We start from the raw sequence: 13,797 nt of genomic DNA on the forward strand, positions 1-13,797 counted from the left end.
TTAGGATTTTGCTTATGTTACATTGAATGTACCATACACAACCCAACAAGAACCACCACAATTTATGTGGGTCCCATAATTTATGTGGTTCTTGTGGGTTGTGTATTATTATTATTATTATTATTATTATTAAATATCAGGAACAGTGAAGATAATGGCCCAGACTCGGGAGATAGAGCTCTGCAAGACAGCTATTATGCCCCAAAAAGAATTTTGCTTTTGAACCATCATTTTCCCAAAAAGTAAGTACCAAAAATTATGTCCAGTTAAAATCTTTTAGAATCTCTCCAAGGTCTAATTGCGTGGTTTTTAGCAGTTATAAATTGTTTTTAAGAAGCCATATTTGACTGTTCAATTGAGTTTGAATCTTGAGGATTTATTGAGTTAAAAAATTAATTTGGACTTAAACCATTCCCTTGTCTTTAAAAGAAAATGTATCTTGCAGAGTCTGAAAGAAATAATTAAAAATATAAAATAAGGAAATAATTAATAAAGACAAAATAAGAAAGAGCATTTAAAATGATTTTTTTAATGTAATTCTATTTATTTCAATTTTTTATTTTATAAATAAAAACTCAAGGATGAAAGATTTTAATGAGTAAGGATTGTTATATTTAACGATGAAAATGAAACAAAATAGTGTAAATGGAAAAAAAAAATTACAGAAGAGATGAGAGTGGTTTTGAGAAGAGTTGGGGATTATTGTGGATCGTCTATGGTAAAGGGTAGGAAGATGAAGTTAAGTTTGATTTATCTAATAAATAAATTATTTTCATTATAAAAAAGAATTTACTCAATGGTAAAGTACTGTATAGATGTTTTGGTATTATATAAATTTGTTAGAAGAGATGAATATAAGTAGTATTTTTATCGCATTCAAAAAGCTCACTCAAATTTTAATCATAATTTTTCACTTGTAATCAATTTTTCTACCATAAATTTTCGTGTGATTTTTGTCCCTATGGGTAGAAGAATTTAAAGGGGGCCAAAATCATAGAGGTAAACGTTTAGGGGTCAAAGTCTAAAAAGAGTAAATTATTTTGGTAAAATGTCAAGATAAATTAAAGTTTCAGAGCTACCTCCCTCATTTTCTTCATTTGGCAAAATAATACTTTCATGTATTATCGGGAGGTATGATGTGATGGACTTTTTTAATATTTAAATTTTATGATAAATAGTGTGACATATGATGTGTCATTTATAAGAGAAATTTTACTATACATTAGAAATTTTACAACCAACTAATACATGTATGATATGTATATTAGATTTGATATAACTCTCACTTGCATGATGATTTTTTAAAATAAATATACTTATATTATAATATGATTTTTTTATTATATGATTGATGTGATACCTCTGTTTTTTTCTAAAATTTCTCATGTGATTAATAATTTTTTACAAAGTTCTAAATAAATTAATGTACAAGCATTATTATTGAAGAATATGTTGAAAGATATTGTGGAATATTTATATATAACTGATTAGAAATTATACAATATTGCATATAAAATTACAAGAGCTTCTTTTAAATTTAAATTGATCAATCTAACAAGAATTTAATTAAGCTTCATGCTATATAAAACAGGGAAAGTATAAGTTGTATAGAGGCCCAAAAAAAATAATAATAATGAATGTATTGACAATTTTCCATTCAAGATTCTAAATTTCAATAAACATCTAATTTGTCAACAAGCATGTTCGTTCCTTTTATGATTGAATGTTGAAATAAACAGTGTAAGATCCATCTCTTATGCTTAGTAATGGCACCAAAAGAAAATTCCTCTTTGCTCCCTTTGCAACAAAGTTGAGAGGATGATACTCAATTCTTTTTCCATTGCGAAGCTAGCTGCATTGTTAAATCCAACCTCTGTTGACTCTGTGTTGCAACTGAGCTTCATGCTTTCACCCGATTTCAAGTTAACACTAGTAGAAACGAAGCAACCCTTTTGGGTTACTGACTCCAAGGATACAGTTTCAGCCTTTCCATCCCATCTGGTAACAAGGCGAAAAATGGAGGAGCCATGAACACTAGAGGAGTCTGTGACAACAAGTTCATCATCTGTTCCTCGCACTACAAGCATTCCTGGAGAAGCAAATAGTTCTAGCATGACTGATCTGCCAATTACATCGCTGAGGGATGAAAATTCAGAGGAAGGTTTATCGTTTAAGATGAATCTGAAAGTGGCTTGAAGGGCAATATCAGTGCCAGATTTAGAGGATTTGCCATTGGGGTAGATTTTCAAGACAAAAGTTGAGTTTCTGGAAACTTTGGAAAATGTGACCAGCTGAAATTCTATGATGCAGGAATTGGAGCAACAATTTCTGAAAGAGATGTAGCTGATTCAGTCTTGATATCGGAGTCCCCATTGCTGTAACTCGTAGGCAGATAAGACCGTGGTGAATGGCCGATCAGCTGAAGAAGAAAAAAGATTTTCAATCAAAGATTTTTCATTGATAACAGAAATTCTAAACAGAACAATTCATGAAGATACCATCGATAGGCTCTATCCTTAGAATAAGGGGCAGCTGAATGGTTAATTTGTCATCAGATGTCCGTGCTGTGGTGATACATAGGAAATTTCGTGCATCAGGAATGCAACTGTTTGTTACATGTCTTTATAAAAGATGAAACCCACTTTTAATTTTTCTATCTGAAATAAAAATGTGAAAAACAATCAAAGATATTATAATTCATCACCTGCCGATGGTAGAGGCAAATCCTGGCCATTTAATGTTGCCTTTGCTCCATTAGTATTTGTCCAGCTCGATATTCTGAAACCGAAGGATAATGGTCGAGCTGCTCCCTGGATATGTATCAAATCCAGAATGTATGATGGATGAACTTCTCATTACAATGTTAAAAAATAAAAAATAAAAAATAAAAAACAAACACCAAGTTTGATAGCCAGTACCTTAGGAAGAAATGTGAATGTGATATGAAGATAAGGATCCGAAGAAACGACAGGATCAACTTTCTGGTTCAGCACAATATGTCCAGATTTCCAATCAAGTGAGCTTGAAATGTACTGAATGATGTAAAGACCGGGATATAATCCTTCCTCTTCAAAGTAAATAGAATCTCCTAACTTTGCGAATGACTGAATTCCTACATGGGAAACAAGAATAAAATCTTGTAAACCACTTGGCGAAAACTACACAAAATTTAGAAAGCAACTTATGAGATTCAAGAACATTGAGAGTACAGAGAAAAAGTGGGCAATGGATACCAGACCTGTGCCATAACAGCACCAGAGTGAGTCGAATGGTGTTCCCCAGTCCTTGGTACTTCCAGAAGCTAGAGGAAGCATGTAAATCATTACACCGGGATCGGTGCCTCATTGGATTCCAAGCACACCATTTGTTAAGGCACGCTCATAATAATCTGCATAGGCCATTTCTTTTGTCCATCGAAACAGGTTGCGGGAGACCTACAAAATTAAAAGATTATGCTATAAAGTTATAACAGATAGCTAGTTGTTTAATGAAACAGGGGAATCAATATTGAAAATTTTAGCCATTGATATCAGTAAAGATCCAGTTGATTAAAAGTTCTTAAATATTGTCATATTACTTTGAGCATGTTATAACTCCGTGTGATTCTTCATTCTCCGTCCCTAGAGTGGTTGCTAGTCGCTTTTGATCACTCCTACTCATCAGTTAATGAAGTGAATAAGTAAAGGACTTGCAGAAAGCTATGAAGTAATTGCAACTTTATGATAACAACTCAAGACAGCCTATGTAATTCAAGCCAAAGCAAGAGCTTATCGATGAAAGACAAGAACTTGAAATTGGAATGATGCCTAACATTAGTACCAGAACTATCCAACCGATGTTCCTCCACTTGCATGAGTATGAGAAGCATTAACAATATCCATAAAGAATTTCAATATTTCCTGGCAATGCATATAAAAATTAGATGATCAAATAATATTCAGAATTTTCCCAATGGAATTTTTTTTAAGCATATTTGTAGGTTCTATTAAGCATTTAATTAATTTGACAGTAAAGTAATATTGAGGTTAAGTAGTTTACCGTCTGAAGTTGATCGCCAGTGACTTCATACCTCATTTGAGATCCAATAACAATAGGGATTTGTGTTTTGGCACAGAAACCGGATATGTCATCAGCCTACAAGCAGAAAAGACAGATTTTTATGTCAAATTTTCAATGCGGAAGTAATATCTAAGCACCAAAAAATAGCAAATGATGTTACCTGTACTGCAAGCAATCCCAGTAAGCATGGTTTGTCAAAGAGGTGAACCAACACCAGATGCTTTGGATCTTGCTGGGAATGATAACAGTAAAAATATGTTTCAGATTGCAAAGTTTCAGAGCTTCTCAAGTATATATGTAACAACTAAGAAAATTAAAATTACCTACCGTTATGGTGAATAACATGTACAGGATATCATTCATGCCCCCAGTTTCTTCATTAAGTGCATCCCAGTGCCGTGTCACAATGTACTTCGTTATTACATTCTGAACTTCACATTTAAATTACTCGACCATCCATGTTATCTTCAAAGCTTCAGCTTTATCAGCATATGCATATTCATCCAATAAGCCTGCCAGGATCTGCAACTCAAAGAGCACAAGATTAGTTAAAGCCAGTTATCAAAACCTATAAAAGACCTAATGAATTAAGGGTTTTAATAGCTTTCGAAACAAATAGAGTAGACTTTACCTTGTGAATAGTGTAATACGGAGCCTAAACAGTCTTTAACTTCAACACATTCATATAGCTCCGTTGGAAATGCAGAAAGATACCCACTTCCCATTTGATTCTGGCATTCGGACAGAGCGGACACCAGAGCGGGCATTTTCCCTTAAGAGTGTCATTCTGAGTGCTCGCCCACTTCAATGCCATTGCACCCAAGTAATGCCCTAGACGAATTTAAAAGCAGTAACTTTGTAATGTTGCATTCTTCAATATTACTTGTAACAAGTAATCCAATTAGCAAGCAATTTTCCTAGCCCAGGCGATCAAAGATCCCATCTTATAAACTGAGATAAAGATTTTCATAGGACCTCCCTAATGGGACTGCCCAATAAGATGATATGCCACAAATGACGTCATATGCCCATCTCTTCCAAAATTTGATAGTGAAGTTGGATGGACATGCATGCCACAATCATAATTTACACACTAAACTTATACATATATACCTACAAAATGACCCCGGAACTCACAAATTGGATCCTCCCAGCCCCCATATGGTTTCCCGGCATTGGCAAACTGGCTGTTTTCTGGAAACTCCAAACCAAACTATCAACATCCAGCTTCAACAGATACTTCCATATTCATTTGCTGTGCACGCCAATGCATTGAATCCAAACCCAACAGAACATCATGCAATGACACCTCCTTCAAAAACTCTCCAGGTCCAGGCATTCTAACCTCACCTGGGTTTTTAATTTTCCTGTAGGACATTACCAACTAAACTCATCCTATTCCTCCCTCAGGATCTTCCTCGGCATCAGACTCAACCATGCCATGTCATCAGATGGCGTCAGATGATTATGAGAGAGCATCTCTATTTTTTATAAGGTTCAGTTCTGGATGACAAAACGTTGTATCTGAACTTATGTGAAGCTAACCTTAGAAAAACCTTTTTACATTTTTTAGCTAAAGCTAAAACGCTGAAGAGAAACATAAGCAAGAATTTGAATAACACAAAACCACTAATTTCTTTTTCTCTCTTTTTTTTTTAATTTTTTTCTTTTTTATTGATTACAGAGATGAAAATCTTTGAAATATGTAGAGAATTTTTAACAGATAAAATGCAAAGAAGCTCCAGAGAATCATGGATATGAAGTTAGTTTTGGTTTGACTTAAAAGTCAACATCAGGTAATTAGCTTAAAATCGTTAAGGAACCCTTTCTGTCTTTTTAGGAAAAAAATTAAAAATTAAAATATAAACCTAATTCTTTACAGCTTGTCTCTCTTATTTTTAAGGGATTAGTGCTCAATATGCTTCCAAAAAACTTTTGGGCCAACAATGGGATATTAAAAAAATAAAATAAAATAACGCTTTGACCCATATTTATTACTTGATAATCCTAAAATAAATCTGCATTTACCATGTAAATTTACAATAATAATAATAATAATAATAACAGATTCAAATGTTAAACATCAGCAATCCAACTGAAATAAAAGAAACAGCAGCTAAATTGCCTTTACTTGCAGCAAATATTTCCAATGACGTATATAAAACTGAACAGAATTGAAATAGCGTCGGGAATATAAACTATAGAACAAGAATAAAGTAAAAATTACAGCAAACGTAATGATTAGCCCTAGGATTCTGTTACCCTATTTCTTCTTGGTAGCATTTTGATTGATTCCTACATTATTTGGTCTAGCTTTACGATGTAACCTGAATCTAAGAATACCCATCTGCATATTAAAAAGTTATTCAGAACGCCAGCCGGCTGCTGCCATCGAGATTAGAAAAGTAAGGATGATTCATTGTCATACCGGTGCATTATTGGCCTTTCCATTCTGCTAGCCAACTTTTAATCTTGAATGTTGAAATAAACTGTATAAGTTTCATCTCTAAAGCTTAGCAATGGTGCCAGAAGAAAATTCCTCCTTGCTCCTTTTGCCACAAAGCTGATTGGATGATACTCACTTATTCCTTTTTCCATTACAAAACTAACTGCCTCGTTAAATCCATCCTCCGATGACTCTGTGCTGCAGCTGAGCTTCAAGCTTGCACCTGAATTGAAGTTCACGCCACTATACACAAAGCAACCATTTTGATTTACCGCCTCCAAGGATATTGTTTCATCCTTTCCATCTAACCCAGCAACCAAACGGAATACAGAAGAATCCCCTTCCTTTGGAGAATCTGAGACAACAAGTTCACCATCTGTTCCTTGCTGCACTACAAGCATTCCTGGAAAATCAAATGGTTCTAGCATAACTGATTTGCCGATAACATCTTTGAGTGATGAAACTTCGGATGAAGATTCTTCCTTCATGATGAGTCGGAAAGTGGCATGAAGAGCAGCATCAGTGCCAGATTCAGGGAACTTTTCCATTGTAATGGATTGGTTTGAGTTTGATAGTACAAAAGCAGAGTCTCCAGACTCTTGGGCAAAAGTAACGAGCTGACCATTGTATGAGGCAGGGATTGGAGTTATCCAGTCTGAAAGAGATTTTGCTGATCCAGTCTTAATGTCCCAGTCCCCACTGGTGTGACCAGCTAGTAGATAGGGACCATAAAGAATCGCCTGAATAGATGCATACGCAGGCCGGTCATCTGGACAAGAAAACTTTGTCAATCAAAGATCACATTCTAGAGAACAAAAATATTTGATTGCGGCCAAGCATATATTTGCAATGAAAAAGCTACAAGAGGGGTCACTAGACGCAGAGCTTTAAAAACTATTGCTCCATGAAGATACCTTTAATAGCCTCTGTCCTTAGATTGATGGGCAGCTGAATGGTTAATTTGTCAGTAGAGCTCCATCTTTGAGTGACAGATATAAAGTTACCTGCACTAGGAATATGTCCATAGGTCAAATGTCTGTATGCGAAAAAAGTGAAAAGATTCAAAGAACAATGTCATCAAAAAAGAAAAGGATACAAGTAATAATATAATATGAAAATATCAGTGAAAAGGTGAGACACTTTTTCTTCATTTCTCTGAAGTAAGACATTAAAAAGAATTAAAAAAACTAGTATTGTGTTAACACCTGGAGCTGGGAGAGACAAACTCTGGCCATTTAATGTTGCCTTGGCACCATTTGAATTTGTCCAGAGCGGTATCCGCAAATTCAAGGAAGATGATTGGCTTGCCTCCTGCATAAATCAGATTCAAGTATGAGCTCTACTTCCAGTTGGATTTTTTTAATCAATCGAATAGTTCAGTATGAATAATGGTTAGACCCTCACTGTCATCCAAAGTTACTGTCTCATTGTTCATTTTGAGTGCTTCTAAAATAGAGGAAATGAAACAAAATACTGAAACTCACATATACAATATACATAAACATTTCTTTTCTTTTCGTAAACCCTACAAAGAGGACAATAGTTTGTTAATAATTAACATGCATAAAAATTCTTTTAAACCATTACAATGGTGCTACCGGAAACCTTACGCAAGTGGGTATTAGAACTGCAACCATCAATATCTTACCTGTTGAATCGACTAGTAATAAAAAACATAATCTACAGCTTTATTATCATCTATAACTTGTAACTATCTCACATATGTGGTTAAGTTACTCTCAACAAGAGATAATAGTCCCAATTCTTTACTTCAATCAAGCAAAACCACAAAGCATTAAACAAGATACGCATCCCTAGGACCCCACAAGTCAATTTGTACTCCATTATTATCAATTTCCTATCTTGTTAATCTTTTCAAATTTGTTTGGTATCTCTTAAGTTTCCGAAGTCATACCCTAAGCCATCAGACACAATCAGATAGTACTTGTCTAATACAAGATACTGGAGAATAGATTCAGGAGTAAATGCTGATAGTACCTGCTTTGAAGAAAATGTGTGTGTCATTCGAAGGTAAGGATCCCAAGAGACAACAGGATCAACTTTCTGATTCAGCACAATATTTCCAGATTTCCAGTCAAGTGAGCTTGATATATACTGGATGATATAAAGACCAGGAACATTTCCTTCCTCTTCAAAGTATATGGAATCTCCTAACTTCGAGAATGATTCAATTCCTACAAAATCATGAAAAAAGAGCTATCACATGACCGGAGCAATGGAAGAGATTTATATAACATCAATGATACCAGCAAAAAGTAGACACGAAATGCCTAGTGGCAAAGCAATTTGGAGTCATAACCACATAAAAATGAGAAACAAATCATAAGATGTGAGTCAAGGCTGAAGGGGAAAAACAATCTAATGCAGTTCAAGTTATCATGAAAGGGAAAGTTGAATCCAGCGAATGAATCCCAAACCTGTGCCATAGCAGCACCAGAAGGAGGAGAACCTTGTTCCCCATCCATGGTAGCTTTTGGCCTTGGAATCTCCACGACCCAGTGGAAGCATGTAAATCATCACTCCAGGCTCTGTTCCTCGTTGGATACTAAGTACACCATTTGTCAAGGCACGTTCATAATAATCTGCATATACCATTTCTTTTGACCATCTAAACAGGTGCCGCGAGACCTACAAAATCAATTAAGTTTGCTATGTAATTGCAAAGAGCAGTAGCATTCATGCTTATGCAGTAATGAAAAACAGAAGGTATGATCACTGAAAAAGATGATTCCAAATGCTAGACCCATAACAGCAGAGAGTTATGAATTATTGTGAAAATTTAAAAACAAAATGCAAAAACAGATGTGAAAACATTCCCCACATGAAGTTTAAACAAAATATATAGTAGAAAATCCTTAGCCTCAAGAGTTCCAGCTAATGAGCATACCTTCAGCATATTATAAGTCGTGCACGATTCTTCATTCTCCGTCCCCAGAGTGCTTGCCAATCGCTTTGGATCTGACCTACTCATGGTAGAGAAAAGGGAATCAATAAAAATGCAGCAGATCACCAAGACTCAGATAAATAATGTGCATAAAGCTATGAAGTAATTGTTAGTAAGGAAATTCAGAATAGCTTGCGGAAATTCAGGCAGGAGCTTGAGCTAATTAAGGAATGAGAGGTAAATCAAATTCAAAATGCCAGATATTAATACCAAAACTCTCCAGCTGATGTTCCTCCTGTTGCATAACCATGAGAAGCATTAACAATGTCCATAAAGAATGTTCCTGTGACCTGCACCAAAATTAGATAATGAAAATTAAGGTCTTTCAAAAATAACTTTTGCAAGCATTTTTATTTAAATTCTAAAACATCAGAAAACCAAAAGGTAGAACCTATGTAGTCACCATCATTTCTAAAGACTTAAGACGGAAGCTCAACATTGAAGCCTCTGAAGAATAAATAAATGAGATCTCTCAAAACAAAGAGTAAGCAGTCCACAGTGATGATAATTTGGAAAATGCAAGCCCGGCAGGTGGAAGTAAGAGTATGATCATATAGGAGGAAACTAAGCAATTGAACTTGAACCAATGCCAGTAAGCAATTTACCTTGTAGAGTGGATCACCAGTGACCTCATAGCGCATTTGAGATCCAATAACAACAGGGATATGAGTATTAGCGTGAAAACCAGAAATGTCATCAGCCTACAAGCAAAAGAAATAAACCATCATCAAGAATAAAGAGCAAATCAACCTTCTAATTTTTCATTTTCTTCAGATTTTCACATGATTACCACCGTTTAGACTCCTATATGGAACCAGAAACTCAATTCTACTCATGTATACCTAAGATACCAAAGTTAAGTTCTCAGTCACACACACACACACATATTTTGAGTTCTGCACATTTATGAAACTAATCTTCATTCCAAACCAAAATTTCTCCAGGGCAACTACATCAGTTAGAGTGCCTACGGTCAAAGTTGACAAAAGAATCAGCAAATAATCAATTAACATAAAGAATTAGTTCCCATGTCATGTAACTCCATGCTGTCAAACTATAATTTTTGTCTATTTTCGAGATTATTAGCATATTAAAACCTCTTATGAACAGCAAAGCAATTATAGTTACCTGCACTGCAAGCAATCCCAAAAAGCAGGGCTTGTCAAAAAGGTGAGCCAACAATAAATGCTTTGGATCTTGCTGAACACAGTAACATAAAAAGTTTTAGAAAGAAAAATACAGAATATCTGCAGTAAAATAATATTTTCAGAATCACATGCTTAATTGGTTGTAAATTAGCTATTTCTGCTGATATATATTGACCAAGTCCACAACATAATTTCATTCATTTTTAATATAAAGTGTGGAGTCAAATGAGGTGATAGGGGCATTGCAGGTAATGGGATACATACCGTGATGGTATATAACCTGTAAAGCACATCATTCATTCCACCAGTTTCTTCATTAAGCGAATTCCAGTGTCTTTCCACACTATATTTTGTTATAACATTCTGAACGCGATTGTAAAAGTACTCAACCATCCATTTTGTCATCTTCAAAGCTTGAGTATTATCAGCAAATGTATATTGATCCAATAGACCCGCCAAGATCTGTCAAAGTAGATTTGTCTCTAGCAAATTATATAACTTTACAAGGACTAAATATATAAATTGTATCTTGCAAAACAAACAAGATAAAACTTACCTTGTGAATAGTGTAGTATGGAGCCCAGACAGGTTTTAAAGCTTCAAAGCGGTCAAATTGCTCTGATGGAAAAGCAGAAAGATATCCTGATCCCATTTTATTCTGGCACTCAGACAAAGCAGACACCACAGCAGTCATTTTCTCTTTGAGAGTAACATTGTGAGTACTAGCCCACATGTGTGCTGATGCACTCAAGTAATGCCCTTTAAGAAGCCAAAAAGCAAGTTAGTCATTGAAATTATATCAACTGAAATTTGAATAGCCCAATTAACTTGCTGCAGTGTCAAGCATCAAAACATTGTGAAAGCTGAGAAATGTTGAAATTAAAGTTGTCCATATAATTTAGTGGCTAAATTACAACGTAATTCTGCATATTTCATTTCCAGGATCCAAGATGTAAATCTTTAAGAATCCTAATCCACACAAAACCCACAGCATAACTCCAGTGGTTAGAAAGATTTAACTGACCATTCTTGCATGGTATTTTATATGAAGAAGATAAGATATAAAATTCAAAATCAACCTAAAACTGGTCAAATAACAATCAGAGCATTATATTGCTGAAGAAGCTCAATACACATTAGAAAGATGGTTCTTTCTTCATCCTTTTTCCCATTGACATCTCAAAGAGGAGAAAGTGCTTTCCCAAGCTTAGACATGTAAAAGAGGGGAAAAAGAATCTAGAATCAGAAAGAACTAATTAGAATATTCAACCAATAACAGTAACACTAAATGTAAAAAAGAGTAGTATGAATAGTGTAAAGTTGATTCATGATACCTTCTATAACTCTCTTTCATTCCATTCACGTAAATTCTTAAAAGTGAATTTAGTTAATCATTTTGCAGAAACATCATTAAATTTGTTAAAGCCACAATCAGTTTGCATAGACAGTAAGGGAAAACTGCAATTTAAACTCAAACACAAAGATATAGAATTACGAACTGGAATTACCTACAAAATGACCCCGAAGCTCACATGTTGGATCCTCCCACCCTTCATAGGCTTTCCCTGCTGTAGGCGAACCAGCTGTTTTTTGAAAGCTCCAAACCAAACTATCCACATCCAACATCAATAGATACTCCAAATTTGTTTGTTGTGCCCGCCAATGCAATGAACTTGGGTCCAACTTAACATCATGCAATGAAACCTCCTTAAGAAAATCTCCGGCCAATTTAAACCCATCTGGATTTTTCATTTTCCTATACATCATTGTCCAACTAAATTCGTCTGTCTCACTCAACATCTTTCTTGGTAGCAAATTAGACCAAGCTGAATCATCAGTTGGTGTCAAATGGTAATGAGAATACACCTCTTTTTTCCACGTTTCATTTTTGGATGATAAGAGTTCGTATCTAAATGTATGCGATGCTAGCTGAGGAAATGAGTTTGTACACTCCTTACACAAAGCCACCCAACAAGAGAGAAACAAAACCAACACTTTAAACACAAAATTCTTCATTTTTACCAAGAAACTCAGATTCAAAATCTCTAACTTTTAGTAAACCAAGGTACAGCGTAAAAGTCCGCACTAAACCAACAGATAGTTTATCAACAAAACAGAATCAAAATGCTGCAAATTATTGAAATTCACCAATTTGAATATAATTCAAGACCAAAAGAACTCATTGTAACACCTTTTGAGCTCAAAATTTAGCACAAAATAATCAAGCCATACAGTATAACCACAACCCCAGGAAGCAAAATCCTTTAACTTGACCAAATTCAGCTTAATTAAACAAAAAGCCAGAGCATTCTAATATAAACAATACCAGAAGTCAAAAAACTCAAAATTCAACGAACTTGATAACAACAAAAAACACACACTTCAAGCAAAAAGAAACTTTGAAAAGTGCAATGCAAAACTCTCTCTACAAACCCACATGCGAGCTCTCAAAGACTAAAAGCTCAAATATATATACACCCACGCAAATAGAGCAAGCAAGCTAAGTAAAGCAAGAATCCAAAAACTGAAGCTATATCTTTAAAACCATCTCGTGAAAGCTAAGAATTTGTTTACGTGTAAAATAATGAAAAGGGCATTATCCCAAATGAATAAATAAATGAAATAAAATAAATTTACAGATATTTACAGTGAAGAATCACGGATTGGGTGTCTGTTTCTGCGGAGGTTTGTTTATTATGTTGACTCATTTGTCAGTGCGAGTGAAGCTTTTCAACAAAATGAATTTTTACAAAACAACAAAAGAATAAAATAAAATAAAAAATGAAATTCACTCAATTACAATGAAACTGCAGAGGAATCAGTGGTCTCTGTGCTCTCAAACAGCAAACAAGCGTTTGTGGTTTTGCTTAAAAGTCGAGCCGTTAATTGGATAATCTATTCATCTTTAATGTAACAAGAAAACACACTGAATCTAAATCTTTTAGTAAGTGCAAGTTGATTTAATTCTACTACTGATTTTATTAAGAAAGAAATCAATAATCCACTCAATATAATCAATTGATCAAATGAGAATTTTAGCATGTAAGTTTTAATTTACTAAAACTTATTAAAACCGGCCAAACTGAATCATTGTTATGAAAATATTTATTGGTTTGCGAAAATTGATGGTATTTAAAACAATGGTTTAATTAAGAGTGGAGATATATCAACTTAATTTC

General features: G+C 34.5%; 1 protein-coding gene and 1 pseudogene across 2 annotated transcripts; both read right to left on the reverse strand.

Annotated features, from left to right (window-relative positions):
* The window catches only part of LOC18052880, an 8,038-nt pseudogene extending 2,500 nt beyond the window's left edge, over positions 1-5,538 (reverse strand).
* A 642-nt stretch (positions 5,539-6,180) lies between these two features.
* On the reverse strand, positions 6,181-13,536 carry LOC18052881. Of its 2 annotated transcripts, XM_006445983.2 has the most exons (12): positions 12,127-13,536; positions 11,175-11,377; positions 10,883-11,080; positions 10,599-10,670; positions 10,076-10,171; positions 9,681-9,760; positions 9,414-9,489; positions 8,944-9,154; positions 8,504-8,700; positions 7,711-7,816; positions 7,420-7,509; positions 6,181-7,274 (listed from the first exon to the last, which is right to left on the reverse strand). In XM_006445983.2, the coding sequence occupies exons 1-12, from the start codon at positions 12,632-12,634 to the stop codon at positions 6,526-6,528; spliced, it is 2,586 nt and encodes an 861-aa protein (XP_006446046.1). In that variant the 5' UTR covers positions 12,635-13,536; the 3' UTR covers positions 6,181-6,525. The 2 variants fall into 2 exon arrangements, with proteins under 2 accessions (XP_006446046.1, XP_024046948.1); XM_024191180.1 differs by lacking the exon at positions 10,599-10,670.
* Between the last annotated feature and the right edge of the window lie 261 nt (positions 13,537-13,797).

This window comes from Citrus clementina, unplaced genomic scaffold, assembly GCF_000493195.1.
Source record: "Citrus clementina cultivar Clemenules unplaced genomic scaffold, Citrus_clementina_v1.0 scaffold_2, whole genome shotgun sequence".
NCBI lineage: Eukaryota > Viridiplantae > Streptophyta > Magnoliopsida > Sapindales > Rutaceae > Citrus > Citrus x clementina.